The 13,641-nt window shown below is 36.3% G+C and overlaps 1 protein-coding gene across 1 annotated transcript in view; it reads right to left on the bottom strand.

The window, feature by feature from the left end:
- The window catches only part of LOC132144280 (polymeric immunoglobulin receptor-like), a 28,778-nt gene extending 15,677 nt beyond the window's left edge, over positions 1–13,101 (bottom strand). Inside the window, exons 1-2 of the mRNA XM_059555060.1 lie at positions 13,059–13,101; positions 11,861–12,175 (exon numbers count right to left, since the gene is read on the bottom strand). Coding sequence (XP_059411043.1) covers positions 11,861–12,175; positions 13,059–13,101 — 358 coding nt within the window. The remainder of the gene's footprint in view (positions 1–11,860; positions 12,176–13,058) is intronic.
- Positions 13,102–13,641: the final 540 nt, after the last annotated feature.

Below are 13,641 nucleotides of genomic sequence, written 5' to 3'. Positions count from 1 at the left end.
ATGAATTCATTGGCGATGATTGCCCTTGATTCAAGCCCTCAGTTTACCCGCGCTCATAACATTAGCACAGAATCAGTTCGTTTCAGACTCTGAGTGTCTGTCTGCTTCACGCTGAATCACACATGCGCAGTATCATCAGCTCCTCGGTTCTCGAATCGGACACGTCTGACAGAAACGGTTCTTGACTCGAGAACGAGTCAATCTTTTGTTCGTTATCTGGCTCATTGAGTAAATGAATTACTCCGTGATATTGGTTTGTTTGAACTCAGAGGGAGTGTCAGCCACATTAAAAACGTTAACAGCTTAAGTCATTTGTGGATTAATGGGTATTTGAGACGTGAACCTTTAAAAACGATTCAGTTCGATTTGGTGAACTGGTTCAATAAGATCCGGTAAAATCGAATGATTCGTTCGTGAATCGGATATCAAAAACTGCTTTGTTTTGAACTCTCTCACAACAGAGATGGAAGAGAAGACAATGCTGAATAAAGTCATAGTTTTTGCTATTTTTGGACCAAAATGTATTTTCGATGCTTCAAAATATTCTAACTGCCCCCCTGATGTCACATGGACTAATTTGATGATGTTTTTCTTACCTTTCTGGACATGGACAGTATACCATACACACAGTTTCAATGGAGGGACTGAGAGCTCTCTGACTAAATCTAAAATATCTTAAACTGTGTTCCGAAGATAAATGGGGGTCTTACTGGTTTGGAACGACATGAGAGTGAGTTATTAATTACATAATTTTGATTATTGGGTGAACTATCCCTTTAAATATATTTGATCAGTGTAATTTAAATCTTCCACTAGAGGGCATTAGTAAACTGAACATGTTTGTTCACTGAGGTCATCAAGAGCCGATACTAGAAACTCCTGGAGATGAAAATGCAGCTAATAATTTGAGTATCTGACATTTTCATCAGTTGTAAAAAAAAACAAAAACATTAGCAGCCTTTTAGAATCAAACAAACCAGATCTGACTAACATACGACTGAATTTGTTTGCACAGTTTATGCATTAAAAAATTATAGCAATTTGAGGTGGATTCAGCACCACAGACAGCGACTATCAGGGAAACTTCAGCTCATTGATGGCAGTTGAACTTGAGTTTATCTGCTTCCTTCCCTTCACTTTGACTGTGGTCATAAACATCTGCACAATAACTCCATGCAATTATCAAATATTTGGCCCCAGATTAATTATTTCATATTGACTCATTTCAAACATACAGGAGGTGTGTAAATTAAAGTAACATTTACAACTCCTCCAACCAGAACACTAGAAAATAAATGTATGTTCTGTATCAACTAAAATACAATACAACTACATGAAGTTTGTTTTAATGAAACAATATTATGTATGATATATATTATATAACAATAATAATATAATGTATAACAATATAATATAATGTCAAGTATATAATGTTTAACATATATTATTTAGTTACATAATTGTAACATTAATTCGAATTTGCCCCAAGATGGAGCCAGATGTTTTGTGTTCACGGTCTCAGCCATGTGAGTGTTCTTACGTTATCCTCACGTTATGTGGCGGCAAGTTTTCCAAGAGCATACAATAATCCCCAAATTCCATCAGAAAATGTATAAATCGTTTGATATAGTCTGAAATTAGTAATTTCTTTATCTCAGTACATTAGAATACGTTGTTTAATATAATAATATACTGCGTGAAAATCTGTTCATCTTAGACATATTGCATGTTTGTATTTGTGAGTACATTTATAAAAGCCTCAGCTCGACTAAACCAGTGGATTCAAGCTCCAAAAAATACCATATAAATGGTCTGTTCGTTTCGTGGTAATTCCTTGCAAGACTTCTGAAGACATAAAACTGCTCTGTGTGAGGAACTGATAAAAATTAATTGGTTACTCTCTGATCTGCCTGTTCAGATGACGATTCACCTGCAAATCCTATTTTCATTCAAAAGGACGCGTAGCATCAGCACCAAATAAAGAGAAAAGCAGGAGTAAAATAAAGTTGAAATTAGCCCCCTCATTCAGCTGGTCCTGAGGCTCCACAAACAGACTTATCAGACTAACACAACTAACAGTAATCAGCCTTAGGACACTGGCACCCTCATCCACAAAAATTTGGCCCAACCAAATTATCCATGCAAACTACCAGTTTGCAAGGCCACGATATTGATGATCCAGTCGCACAAACCACGATATTTGCATGTTTTATTATTATTATTTCATAAGGTTATGCTAGGCTGACACTTACATCCTCTTTTTACCGGACATATCCTCTTTTTGGAGCTAAAAAAATGCATCCGGACGGGATTTCTAAATCACCCAAAATGTCCGGGATTCGGCTTTTGCTTTCTAGTCTGCATTCATTTTGTGCATCAGATCACTGCTCAAGACTGTTTTCTTAATCCTGGAAGTGTTTTAATTTATTCCTGTGTGTATGAGAGAATGAATGGCGAGTGTGTGACGACTGGGTGAAGGAGGAAGGTAAGTTGTGTTGCTTGATGGTGGTTGCGAAGAGTGGACGGGGTTCCGGGGAAGACACACACAAGAAAGCAAGGCACGGGTTACAAACAGGAAACAATGCTCTCACGAACACAAGACACTAGACAAGCCATTATATAGGGATGAGTAATGAGCAGTGTTGGGAACGTTACTTTAAAAAAAAAATTAGTTATAATTACTCACTACTTGTTCCCAAAAGTACCTGAGTTAGTAACTGAATTACTCTATAATAAAAGTAACTCGTTAACAGGGAAAGTAACTATTTGCGTTACTGTAAAAAAAAAAAAAAAGTTGCTATGTGTCAAAGAATTTTTTTTTTTTAAGCAGTTTTCACAAGTCAGTTGAAATAAGTAGAACAGACAGGTGTTCGTACATAACTTTCGAGATTTATTGCACGTCAACAGACAGAAAGAGTTTAATCCTGCACTCTTTGTAAGAAAAGTGTTTTTGGCCACTAGCTTTGTAGATGCGTGTGTCACACATTACATGCACGTTCTTGCCTTTGACTACAATGAATTTGAAGTAGTGCTTATATCTCCACCTTGAAAATGCCAACTTTTCATCGGATTGCTCCTGACTCGCCATTTCTCCTGCTGCTGCGAATCTCTGTGTAGCTGTTGCGTGTTTGTGACTTTGTGTGTTTGGCGCCGCTGGCGCGTGTGTGTAAAAACACTGGCTCTGATTGGCTACCATGAAACACATGACTCTACCTTAGCCAATCATAATCGCTTATCTCGTTATTAACCCACCTGCTCACTCGCTGTGTGAGCCAGGGGTGCGTTCGGATTGCATATTAAATCAATGCATAGTAACGCACCGCATTTAACGTTCAGTAACGTTAACGCCGTTGTAACGACGGGAAAAGTAATTAGTTAGATTACCCCGTTACTGAAAAAATAACGTCGTTACCTAACGCCGTTCTTTTAAACGCCGTTATTCCAAACACTGGTAATGAGTGACAGCTGTTGCTGATGACAATTAATGGAGACGTCCACAAACTAATCAGTGCTGACGGGTGACACACAGACTTCACCCACAAAGTGCAAAACCCAGAGATCACGGTTTACCAACCGTGACAGAGGGTGTGTGAAGGGCAATCGGTATAAGAGGGGGGAGTCGGGGAATATAGGGACGGAGTAACTCGTCTTTATTATGTGTGAAATGTAGGTTAATGTGATGTTTTTTTCAACAGGGGACACCATTGTATTAATCTATTGCGTTTGAAGATTCACTGTGTGTGTGTAGATGAATTGACGTGGGGACTGTGTGTTCTCCTGTGCCTCTTTCCTCTGTCCTCATACTCGCACCTGTGCCTTTTTTTAGAAGCTTTATTTATTCCAATTGTAATAAAGGAAGTGCTTTCTGTGGTACAATGACTGTAGAGTTTTAATTTCACGTACATAGACTTTAATAAGATTCGTTACACAATTTTAATGACGGAAAAACGGTTGGCGCACCCAGGCGCATGGTCTAAACTAGGGCTGGGCGATATATCGAACGATATGATCATGCACATCTAATCAGTAAAGCTGCTTCCGTGATCACCGCTAAAATCTCCATCACCTGCTTATAATTGGAGTGGCATTTAATAGACAGAGCCGTAGATCGCTGACAAGCCACGCCATATCGCGTTCATTATCGCAGATGAATCGCCTTCGATAATGAACGCGATATGGCGTGGCTTGTCAGCGATCTACGGCTCTGTCTATAAGAGGTGGGACTTTCAAGTCACAAGCAAGTCTTCAAGTCATATTCAAGTCCTCTAAGGGTTAAAGCTAAAGAGATAATTAAGTGTCTAATTAAATGATGATTGTGCATTAGTGATGAACATCTGCTGTTAACAATCAACATCACTGAAGTAAAGAGAAACACAAGAACTACAACTGAATTTAGCCACAGCCTTCAAATGAAAAAAAAGTAAAAGAAAAAAAAAACACTATGCCACCATAATTGTGGTCAAGGTTTGCTTTAAGTAGTGTCTTGACCCTTTTACTAATTCAAACCAATTTGATTCAAAACAATTGCAATATTGTTTTCGCAACAAACATGTATGCATTGCTGAGTCGAACCTTGCAGTAACAGATGACCTTATGCTTTTTCTGCTTATAAGTCATGATGACTGAACATCATGAAATTGTGTTTATCTTTGGATAGTAGACTGACACTCAGCTATTACTGAACTGAAGTAAAAAAAAATCACAATGCTTCAATGTTTAAAGACACAAAAGGAGACAATCAGTTCAGATTTTTAGACAAACACACTTATCACACGATCCTCAACAGTGGTGACAATTTTTCATACTGCAGTGCATGACGGGAGTTTTTACTAAGGTTTTACCCAGCATGCAACATTTTGTTGATTGTCACCACTGTTGAGAGTCATATGCTGGTTCTTGATTTCTGTGTGTGTCTACAGAATGTAGTTTTTTCAAATTTTGTATGCACTTAGTACATTTAAAATTCACTTAATTTTTTTTCCATAGTGTAGTTTTACTGGGTTCATTATGCCAAACTTAAATAGAGCTAATGTTAATTTGATTGTAATCTGACCACCTATCACATACAGATTAATGTCTTCTCTCTGCTTTACAGCACCTCATGCAATGCTACATAAAGAGATCTAACACGACAGTCAAGGGTCAAGAGCCCCACTAAAGCAAACACTGATCTCCATTATGGTTGCATCATTTTAACCAATAAAACATCAACATCTGATGCTCTGTAATTCTCAAGAACAGCAGGTGTTCATCATTAATGCACAATCTTCATTTAATTAGTCACTTAATTATCTCATTAACTTTAACCCTTTGAGGACTTGGGATATGACTTGAAGACTTGCTTGTGACTTGAAAGTCCCAACTCTGGTAAAAGCTGAATGTCAGTCAACAATCCAAAGACTATCTCACGATGTCCAAGTCAACATGAGTTATAAGCAGAAAAAGCAAAAGATCATCTGTTACTACAAGGTTCAACTCAGCAATGCATACATGTTTGTTGCGAAAACAATATTGAAATTGTTTTGAATCAAATTGCTTTGAATTAGTAAAAGGGTCAAGACACTACCTAAAGCAAACCCTGACCACAATTATGGTGGCATAGTGTTTTTTTTTTTTTTTTCAGTTGAAGGCTGTGGCTAAATTCAGTTGTAGTTCTTGTGTTTCGCTTTACTTCAGTGATGTTGATTGTTAACAGCAGAAGTTCATCACTAATGTACAATCATCATTTAATTAGTCACTTAATTATCTTATTAACTTTAACCCTTTGAGGACTTGGATATGACTTGAAGACTTGCTTGTGACTTGAAAGTCCCACCTCTGCTGTCTATTAAATGCCACTCCAATTATAAGCAGGTGATGGCGATTTTAGCGGTGATCACGGAAGCAGCTTTATTGATTAGATGCGCATGATCATATCGTTCGATATATCGCCCAGCCCTAGTCTAAACAGGTTGTCCCTAAGGAGCAATGGGTGTTTTTTGGGCCTAACGTGCAATAAACCAATCAGAGTCTCATCTTCCATTCCTTTAAGAGCCAGTTGCGCTCGTGCCATGATGGATTTACAATTTACACGGTGGAATTTGGAAAGTGCAAAGACAGAACGCATCTCCGAGATTAAACGGAGCTGCTTGTCTGCGACCAAATAGATAGCATAATTCTGATGCATGCGATGACTATCCATTATGACATATAGACATTTATATATATATTGAATTAGTTTAATTTAGCTAATTTAATTAATTAGCCTACAAAAAAATCTTATGAATTGCAATCTTTTAATTTTTTATATTTGGCAGGTTTGTGTGCTGCTGTGCTGTGTGTCCCTGTGTTTAATAAGCAGTGTGTACGCGCGTTGTGGACCCGCCTATGCTAACAAACTCTTTAAAAAACAAAGAAAAAACATTGCGCCAGACTTTAGAACAGGTTTGAGTTGGTCTATGGCTCAGTCTATTTTCAGCTCCTTAAAATAGCATTGCGCCAGCAATGCACCTGAACACACCTTTTTTTTCGACCAGCATGCCCATGGGCACAAAATTGAGCACAAATGCATTTGCTAATTAAACGACATTGCGCTGGATGGGAAAATGCGAACAGCGCCGGACTGAAACTAGCAAACACACTTGCGCTGCGCCTTGCATTGTATGGTGTATTATAGGGCCCATAGGCTTACAATAGCCCAAAGATCTTATTGTCAGGTTTATGTTCTCTTATGTGGATCGTGGTTTTGACATTCGTTTCTGTTTACTTCACTTCATAGTTTAACGCTATACTTAGTTCCAGTTTCATGGTTTAAACATTTGATCTCGTCAAATCTTAACAGACACACACACACACACACAAACACACACACATATTTAATATATAAAATATGTGTGTTTGTCTGTTAAGATTTGACAAGATCAAATGTGTGTGTATATGTATATATATATATATATATATATATATATATATATATATATATATATATATATATAAATACACACACAGTACACAGCAAAATCTCCAGTGTTAATTTAACACTCAATTTAACACTCTGAGTGTGGACTCATATAAACACTGAAGCAGTGTTAAAAGTAACACTGAAGCAGAGTTGAAGTTAATGAGATAATTAAGAAGTTAATTGAGTTATGATTGACCATTATTGAAGACACCTGATGTTAACAAGCAGAATCCCCAACCGAGAAAATCACAATTTGTGTGTCACCATTATAGTGGTCAGTGTTTGCTTTAGTTGGGATCTTGACCCTTCAATTACTAACTTTAGATTTTGTGTGGCTGTGGTAACTGAGTTATAACATACAGACAGACAACAGCAAAGGCAATCGTGTGTACTATTGATTGTGGTTTGAACTATTATCATGGAGTGACCTGAAAGTCTGAGTTTGGGTTTCTTTATTGCGTATCTAAATTAGGTGAAAGAAAAAGAGATCCAGCATTTTTTGACATAATACAAAATGTTTTTTTTTTATTTAGTTCTACATAAAAAAAATTCTTTAGTCTAGACACAAGGACAATAATTAGCATGAGCATTACAACAATGGTGACCATCAAAAAATCATGTTGTAGCCAATGAAAATGTATCTATGGCTCCCATCATGCATTGCGGCATGAATAAATTATGAACTGAATTGTCATGTTAACTTTTTATTCTAACTACATTTTATTTTTGCTGTTTTTATGTGAATTTTTAGTATCTAGTTTTGTGATGTTCAGAGTAGAGTAGCAGCATGATCTCAGTGTTTAACAATCCTGCAAATACAAAACACTGAGACATTTACAAGCAAGTTTATTTAATAACCAAGTAAAGATACCCTTTTACGGTAAACCTGGAGATGCATGACATTAACATAAAATTACTAAATTTAACAGTACATAGGAATAACATGTCAAAATTTTTAAAGTCATTCTGTGATTTGTAGACTCACTTTTTCTTACTATCAAAGTAACACAGTCAAATAACACATGGACATTTTGCTGATTATAAACATTAAGTCTTTTTTTTAAATGTATTACTTTTAGTAAATGCTGAAGCTGGATCGCCGAATGAGCAGCTCTTCTTGATTGTCTTCTGCTCACAATGATCGTCTTCTGTGACTTGTGTGTCTCACTGTGGGTTTCCTGAATAACCTTCACAGACTGTTCACTGTCTGTGTGATCTTCACAGTCAAACTAAACTTAGACCCTGAACTGCTAAACTGTTTTTTCTGTGGCTTTGAGTTGGACAGAAAAACAGCCTGTTCATCACGCAAACATTAAAAAAAACACACACATACACACACACACAAACACACACACACACACACACACACACATAAAAAACACCTCTAATGTACAAGAAAAACTTTAACACAACATCAGATTATAATGTCATTTCCAAGTCTTTGAATATGGAAATCATTTAAAAATAAAACAAACAAAGAAAAAAAGTGAATTAATACTGTCAATAAATTTAATTACCTGATTGCTTGGTAGTTTATATGTCAATATTTAGATCTGTCCTGAACATGATATATAAAAAAAAAAAAAAAAAAAAGAAATTATATATTTCCGGCTTTTTTGCTTTACACAAACTATTCATCTTTCTCAAGGTCTTTCATGACAATAATCAGATCATTAAATTCTTGTACTGTATTTCTAGATTTTTATCTGGGATCTGGCAGTATGTAAACTAGATTCACTCCCTATGCATTTCTAATAATGCTGTCATTGTCTTCCCTATAATCTCTGTGTAACTATTTTGTATTTACAAATCTAAAGCAGGTCAAATAGCATCAGTATATGCAAAGAGATGAAAACAAGCCATTTTAACCGCTCTGAACAGAGTACAAATGAAGATTCTCAAACTTCATGTGTCTCATCATGAAAGTCTGGTAAGTGCTGCTACTAAGAGCTTTAACTTTAACAAAAGCTGCTGTCTCTAGATGTGGAGCGGAAACTTTACAGTATCTTCTAGAAGTGTCACTCAGGGCTTTTATTTCCTGTTTTCACCACACCCTCAGATAAACTGAGATGACAAACTATTTTAAACACGTGAAAGAAGCAACATGAGCAGCAGCGGAAACTTTAAACTGTCTCATGATTCACTGAACTGAACTCATCTACTCTGATCAATAAAAACAAATGTTTCAACATTAAATTATGAGGCTATTTTTTTTCAATGAATTGTGGATGTAAACAATATATAAGTAAAAAAAAACGGTTCTGTTTTTAAAATTTCTTTGGTAATGTAATGATCTGTGATCTGTTATAGTTAGTTGAGTCTCATGTGGTAAATGACTACAGTGTAATCAGAGTGAATCTCATTCTTACTGAATCTGACTGTAGCTTCACTGAGAAACTCTTCATGCTTCTGAAAAATGACAGCAGTGTACAGGAGCCCATCAGAGGGGATTGTGGGTAACTGTGAGTGAGCGTCACCTCGTCTCTTGTGTCTTAATTTGCAGACAGTCAGAGTGAATCCAGCGATCAGCAGCAAAATCACACACACACTAATAATGATGATAATAATGATGATCATGGAGAAATCTGAGAATAAAACACAAAAACACAATCCAGAGATGAATGAAATAAAATCTACACAATTATTAAAATGAATGAATGGTCCTAGTCTTTTTCTATTACAACATAAACACCTGTTTTAACATTTATTGGTTATATGTACACAGCAAAAAAATCTGAGAGAATTAACTCTGCTGGGAGTACATGTGAGACCACACTCAGGAGTGTGAAAGTGTTAAAATAGGAGTGGTAAATGAACACTGAAGCAGAGTTAAAGTTAATGAGATAATTAAGTGATTAATTGAGTGATGATTGACCATTATTGACGAGACCTGATGTTAACATGCAGAATCAACAAAATGAAAATCACTATTTTAATGGTGTCACCATTATAGTGGTCAGTGTTTGCTTTAGTTGGGCTCTTGACCCCCAAAATTGTTAAAGTCAGATTTTAATTGGCTGTTATAACTGAGGTAAAAAATTGATGAACAAGCAAAGACTATTGTTATTCCTGAATTACTGAGTTAACGTGAAGTGACATTTAGCCAAGTATGGTGACCCATACTCACCATACTCAGAATTCGTGCTCTGCTTTTAACCCATCCGAAGTGCACACACACAGAGCAGTGAACACACACTGTGAACACACACCCAGAGCAGTGGGCAGCCATTAATGCTTTGGCGCCCGGGGAGCAGTTGAGGGTTCGATGCCTTGCTCAAGGGCACCTAAGTCATTGCATTGAGGGTGGAGAGAGAACTGTACATGCACTCCCCCCACCTACAATTCCTGCCGGCCCGATACTCAAACTCACAACCTTTCAATTGTGAGTCCGATTGTGAATCTTTCAAAAGTTTTTTAGTTAGACATGCAAACATCAAGAATCAACCTGTGAATCTCAACAATGGTGAAAATCCAAAAATCATGTTGCAATTCATTCTGAGTGCCACCTATCAAAATTCATCCATGACTCCCATGATGCATTGCGGCATGAATAAATTATTAGCTGAATTGTTTTAGTAATTTCCTTTATTCTTACTATTCTATTTTTTGTTTTTTTTATGTTACTTTTAGTAGATTGTTTTGTAATGTTTAGAGTTGTTCTGTTTTTCTGAATATGCTGTTTGTCACTGTTGTTGAGATTCCTACACTAATTTTTGATGTACGTGTGTGCCTAAGACTAGCTTTTTTTTAATTATCAGAACAACTTTCAAGAAATACTTTTAATTAGCAAGTACTGTACAATCACATGGTTGTTATAATCAATGAGGTTAATCAAATCTTTTTAGGCTTTAATTGAGTTTGGTGAATCAGGTAAAATGCCCATGTTTAGATTTTTTTCTTGTGTGTTTGTTACAATTCAGTTGTAACAGCCAAACCAAATCTCACTTTAAAAATTGTAAGGCTCAAGTACCAAACTAAAGCGAACACTGACCACTATAATGGTGACATAAACATAGTGATTTTCATCTTTGTTGATTCTTCATGTTAACATCAGGTCTCGTCAATAATGGTCAATCATCCCTCAATTAATCACTTAATTATCTCATTAACTTTAATTCAGCTTCAGTCTTAATTTAACACACCTATTTTAACACTTTCACACTCTTGTGTGGTCTCACATGTACCCCCAGCAGAGTTAATTTCACTCTGGATTTTTTGCTGTGTATATTTAATAGAATAATTGCAAGCGAATAAAAAAATACACACACACACACACACACACACACACACACACACATATATATATATATATATATATATATATATATATATATATATATACATTAAATATTTATAGAACTCTGTTTGTAATGTTTGATGACCTGTGATCTCTGTCATAAAGGGACCAGTTGTAGAGTCTCCTTCACGTCTCACTACTGGAGGCACTAAAACAATCAAACACAGACATTTAACACAAATGTTCCTGAACAGACAGTGTTTACTGCAGTGGAATCATCTGAATGGACTCACTGATGAGGTTGAGCTGAATTTGAGTGTTCAGGGAAATGAAAGTCAGACCTGTGTCTCTGGTTTCTGCTCCACACCAGTAAACTCCAGCATCTCTCACACTCACATTACTGATGCTCACTGTAACAACTCTCTCTTCATTTCTCTCTGATGAACCACTCATTTCTGTCACTTTAGATGAGCTGATGTTCTGGCAGATGTGATTATCATCCTCTTTACAGAAATTAACTTTATGTTTCTCTGGGATCTGACAGGTGATGATGACTTCTCCACCGAGATACACAGATTCTGTCACTCTCTTTTGATATTTTGCATCTATAATCCAAGACAACCTTACAAAGAAACTGAACAAATAATCCACATATACAATATAAAGTATTCTCTGATCCTCACCGTGTTTGACGCTCAGCTGTAGTTCAGTGAAGCTCTCAGTATAGTCAGATTCTTTCACTCCACACCTGTAAGTTCCTGCATCTGCAGCTTTCAGCTCTCTAAAAAACACCATCAAGACTCCTGCTCTGGTGTAGTCATACAAAGAAACATCTCCATTCTCCATCCATTCATCCTGAACTCCTGGACTCTTCCTCTCTGAACATCCATCTGATTCTTTAGAGATGTATTTTGGTTTGGTTTTGTATTGAGGATGTTCACACTTGATCATCAAACCACCTCCTGAGAAGCCAGTCACTCTAGACACGCCCACTTTAGCTGTCAATCACACATATCATTCATTCTGTTTCAAACTCAGACTTTTTACATTTTTATTTATTTATTTATTTTTGCAAGATTTGATTTAGTTTTTTTTTTTACTTACTAATAATATGTAGATAAACAGTAATAATAATGGAGTAACTGTATGAGTGTCTGTCAATCCAAACTCCACACAAATAAACTCCTCCATCATCTGGTCTCACAGCAGTGATTCTCACAGTGAAGATGTGTTTATGTTTGTCATCAGAAATACTGAATCTTTCTTTCTTATTCCATCTGCTGTAAATTGTCTCAATGGAGTCTCTTCCTTCTTTGAATATGATTTTAGGATTATTAATATCATTCTGTGAATATTCACAGCTGAAAGTCTGAGTTGTTCCAGTGTCCACCATCACTCTATTTGACACGTTACAACATGAATCTGTGATGTTTTACAAAGATAAAAAATAAACCTTAGAAATTGTTAGTTTTATTAAACCTTGATCGTAAAATAACTGACCTTCTACTTTCAGAATCATATATATACGTTGATTGTGAAGAACATCAATTGCGTATCTTCCAGCATCGCGTTGGTTTAAATCTCTGATGTAGATCATGAGTTGTCCCTCATTGTTTCGAAACAGTGTAAATCGTCCTTCATTAATCCATTTAGCATGTTTCTTATTATTTATCATTGCTCTCCAGTCAGGCAATTTGGCCATGTATTTAACAGAGTCACTGAACCAGAGTTTCCCAGAATCAACAAGAACACTTCCTCCAGAATATCCAGACACATCAATGTCTTTTTCTGCAGCTGTCAATCAGATTAATACTGCGATCAGAAAACTGATGAACAGAAAACAGCATCATTACTACAATGATGAAAGAGCAAAGCTCTGACCTGAGATCAGGTAGAAAGTGAAGAAGATGAGGAGGATCTTCATTGTGGATTGAGTTGTCTTCTTTCTGCTGAGTTATCTCTGTGTGAATCTCTCTGTATCTAAATCTGTCTGCTTTATTTACTTCCTCTTTATTCAGCTCTTTATCAGTAATGAACAGCTTTACTGGCTCCTCCCTCTATCACCATTGACTGAATATCACATTAATCACACTGAACGAGCGCCACCTAGTGGAGGACACACTGTCTGTTACTGAGATATCATACAGGATTTGTTTGCACAGTTTACGCATTGAAAGAAAAGAAAAGAAAAAAAAGAAAAAAGGATTGCAATTTGAGGTGGATTCAGCACCATGGACAGTGACTAACAGACAAACTTAAGCATCATTGATGGCAGTTGAACTTGAATTTATCTGCTTCCTTCCCTTCACTTTGACTGTGGTCATAAACATCTGCACAATGACTCCATGCAATTATCAAATATTTGGCCCCAGATTAATTATTTCATATGGACTTATTTGAACCATACAGGAGTTGGGTAAATTAACTCCTCCAACCAGAACAATAAAAAATAAATGTATCATTT

This window comes from Carassius carassius, chromosome 7 (assembly GCF_963082965.1).
Source record: "Carassius carassius chromosome 7, fCarCar2.1, whole genome shotgun sequence".
NCBI lineage: Eukaryota > Metazoa > Chordata > Actinopteri > Cypriniformes > Cyprinidae > Carassius > Carassius carassius.
Note: the sequence above shows the minus strand (reverse complement) of the source record. Positions and strands in the feature narration are given on the sequence as shown.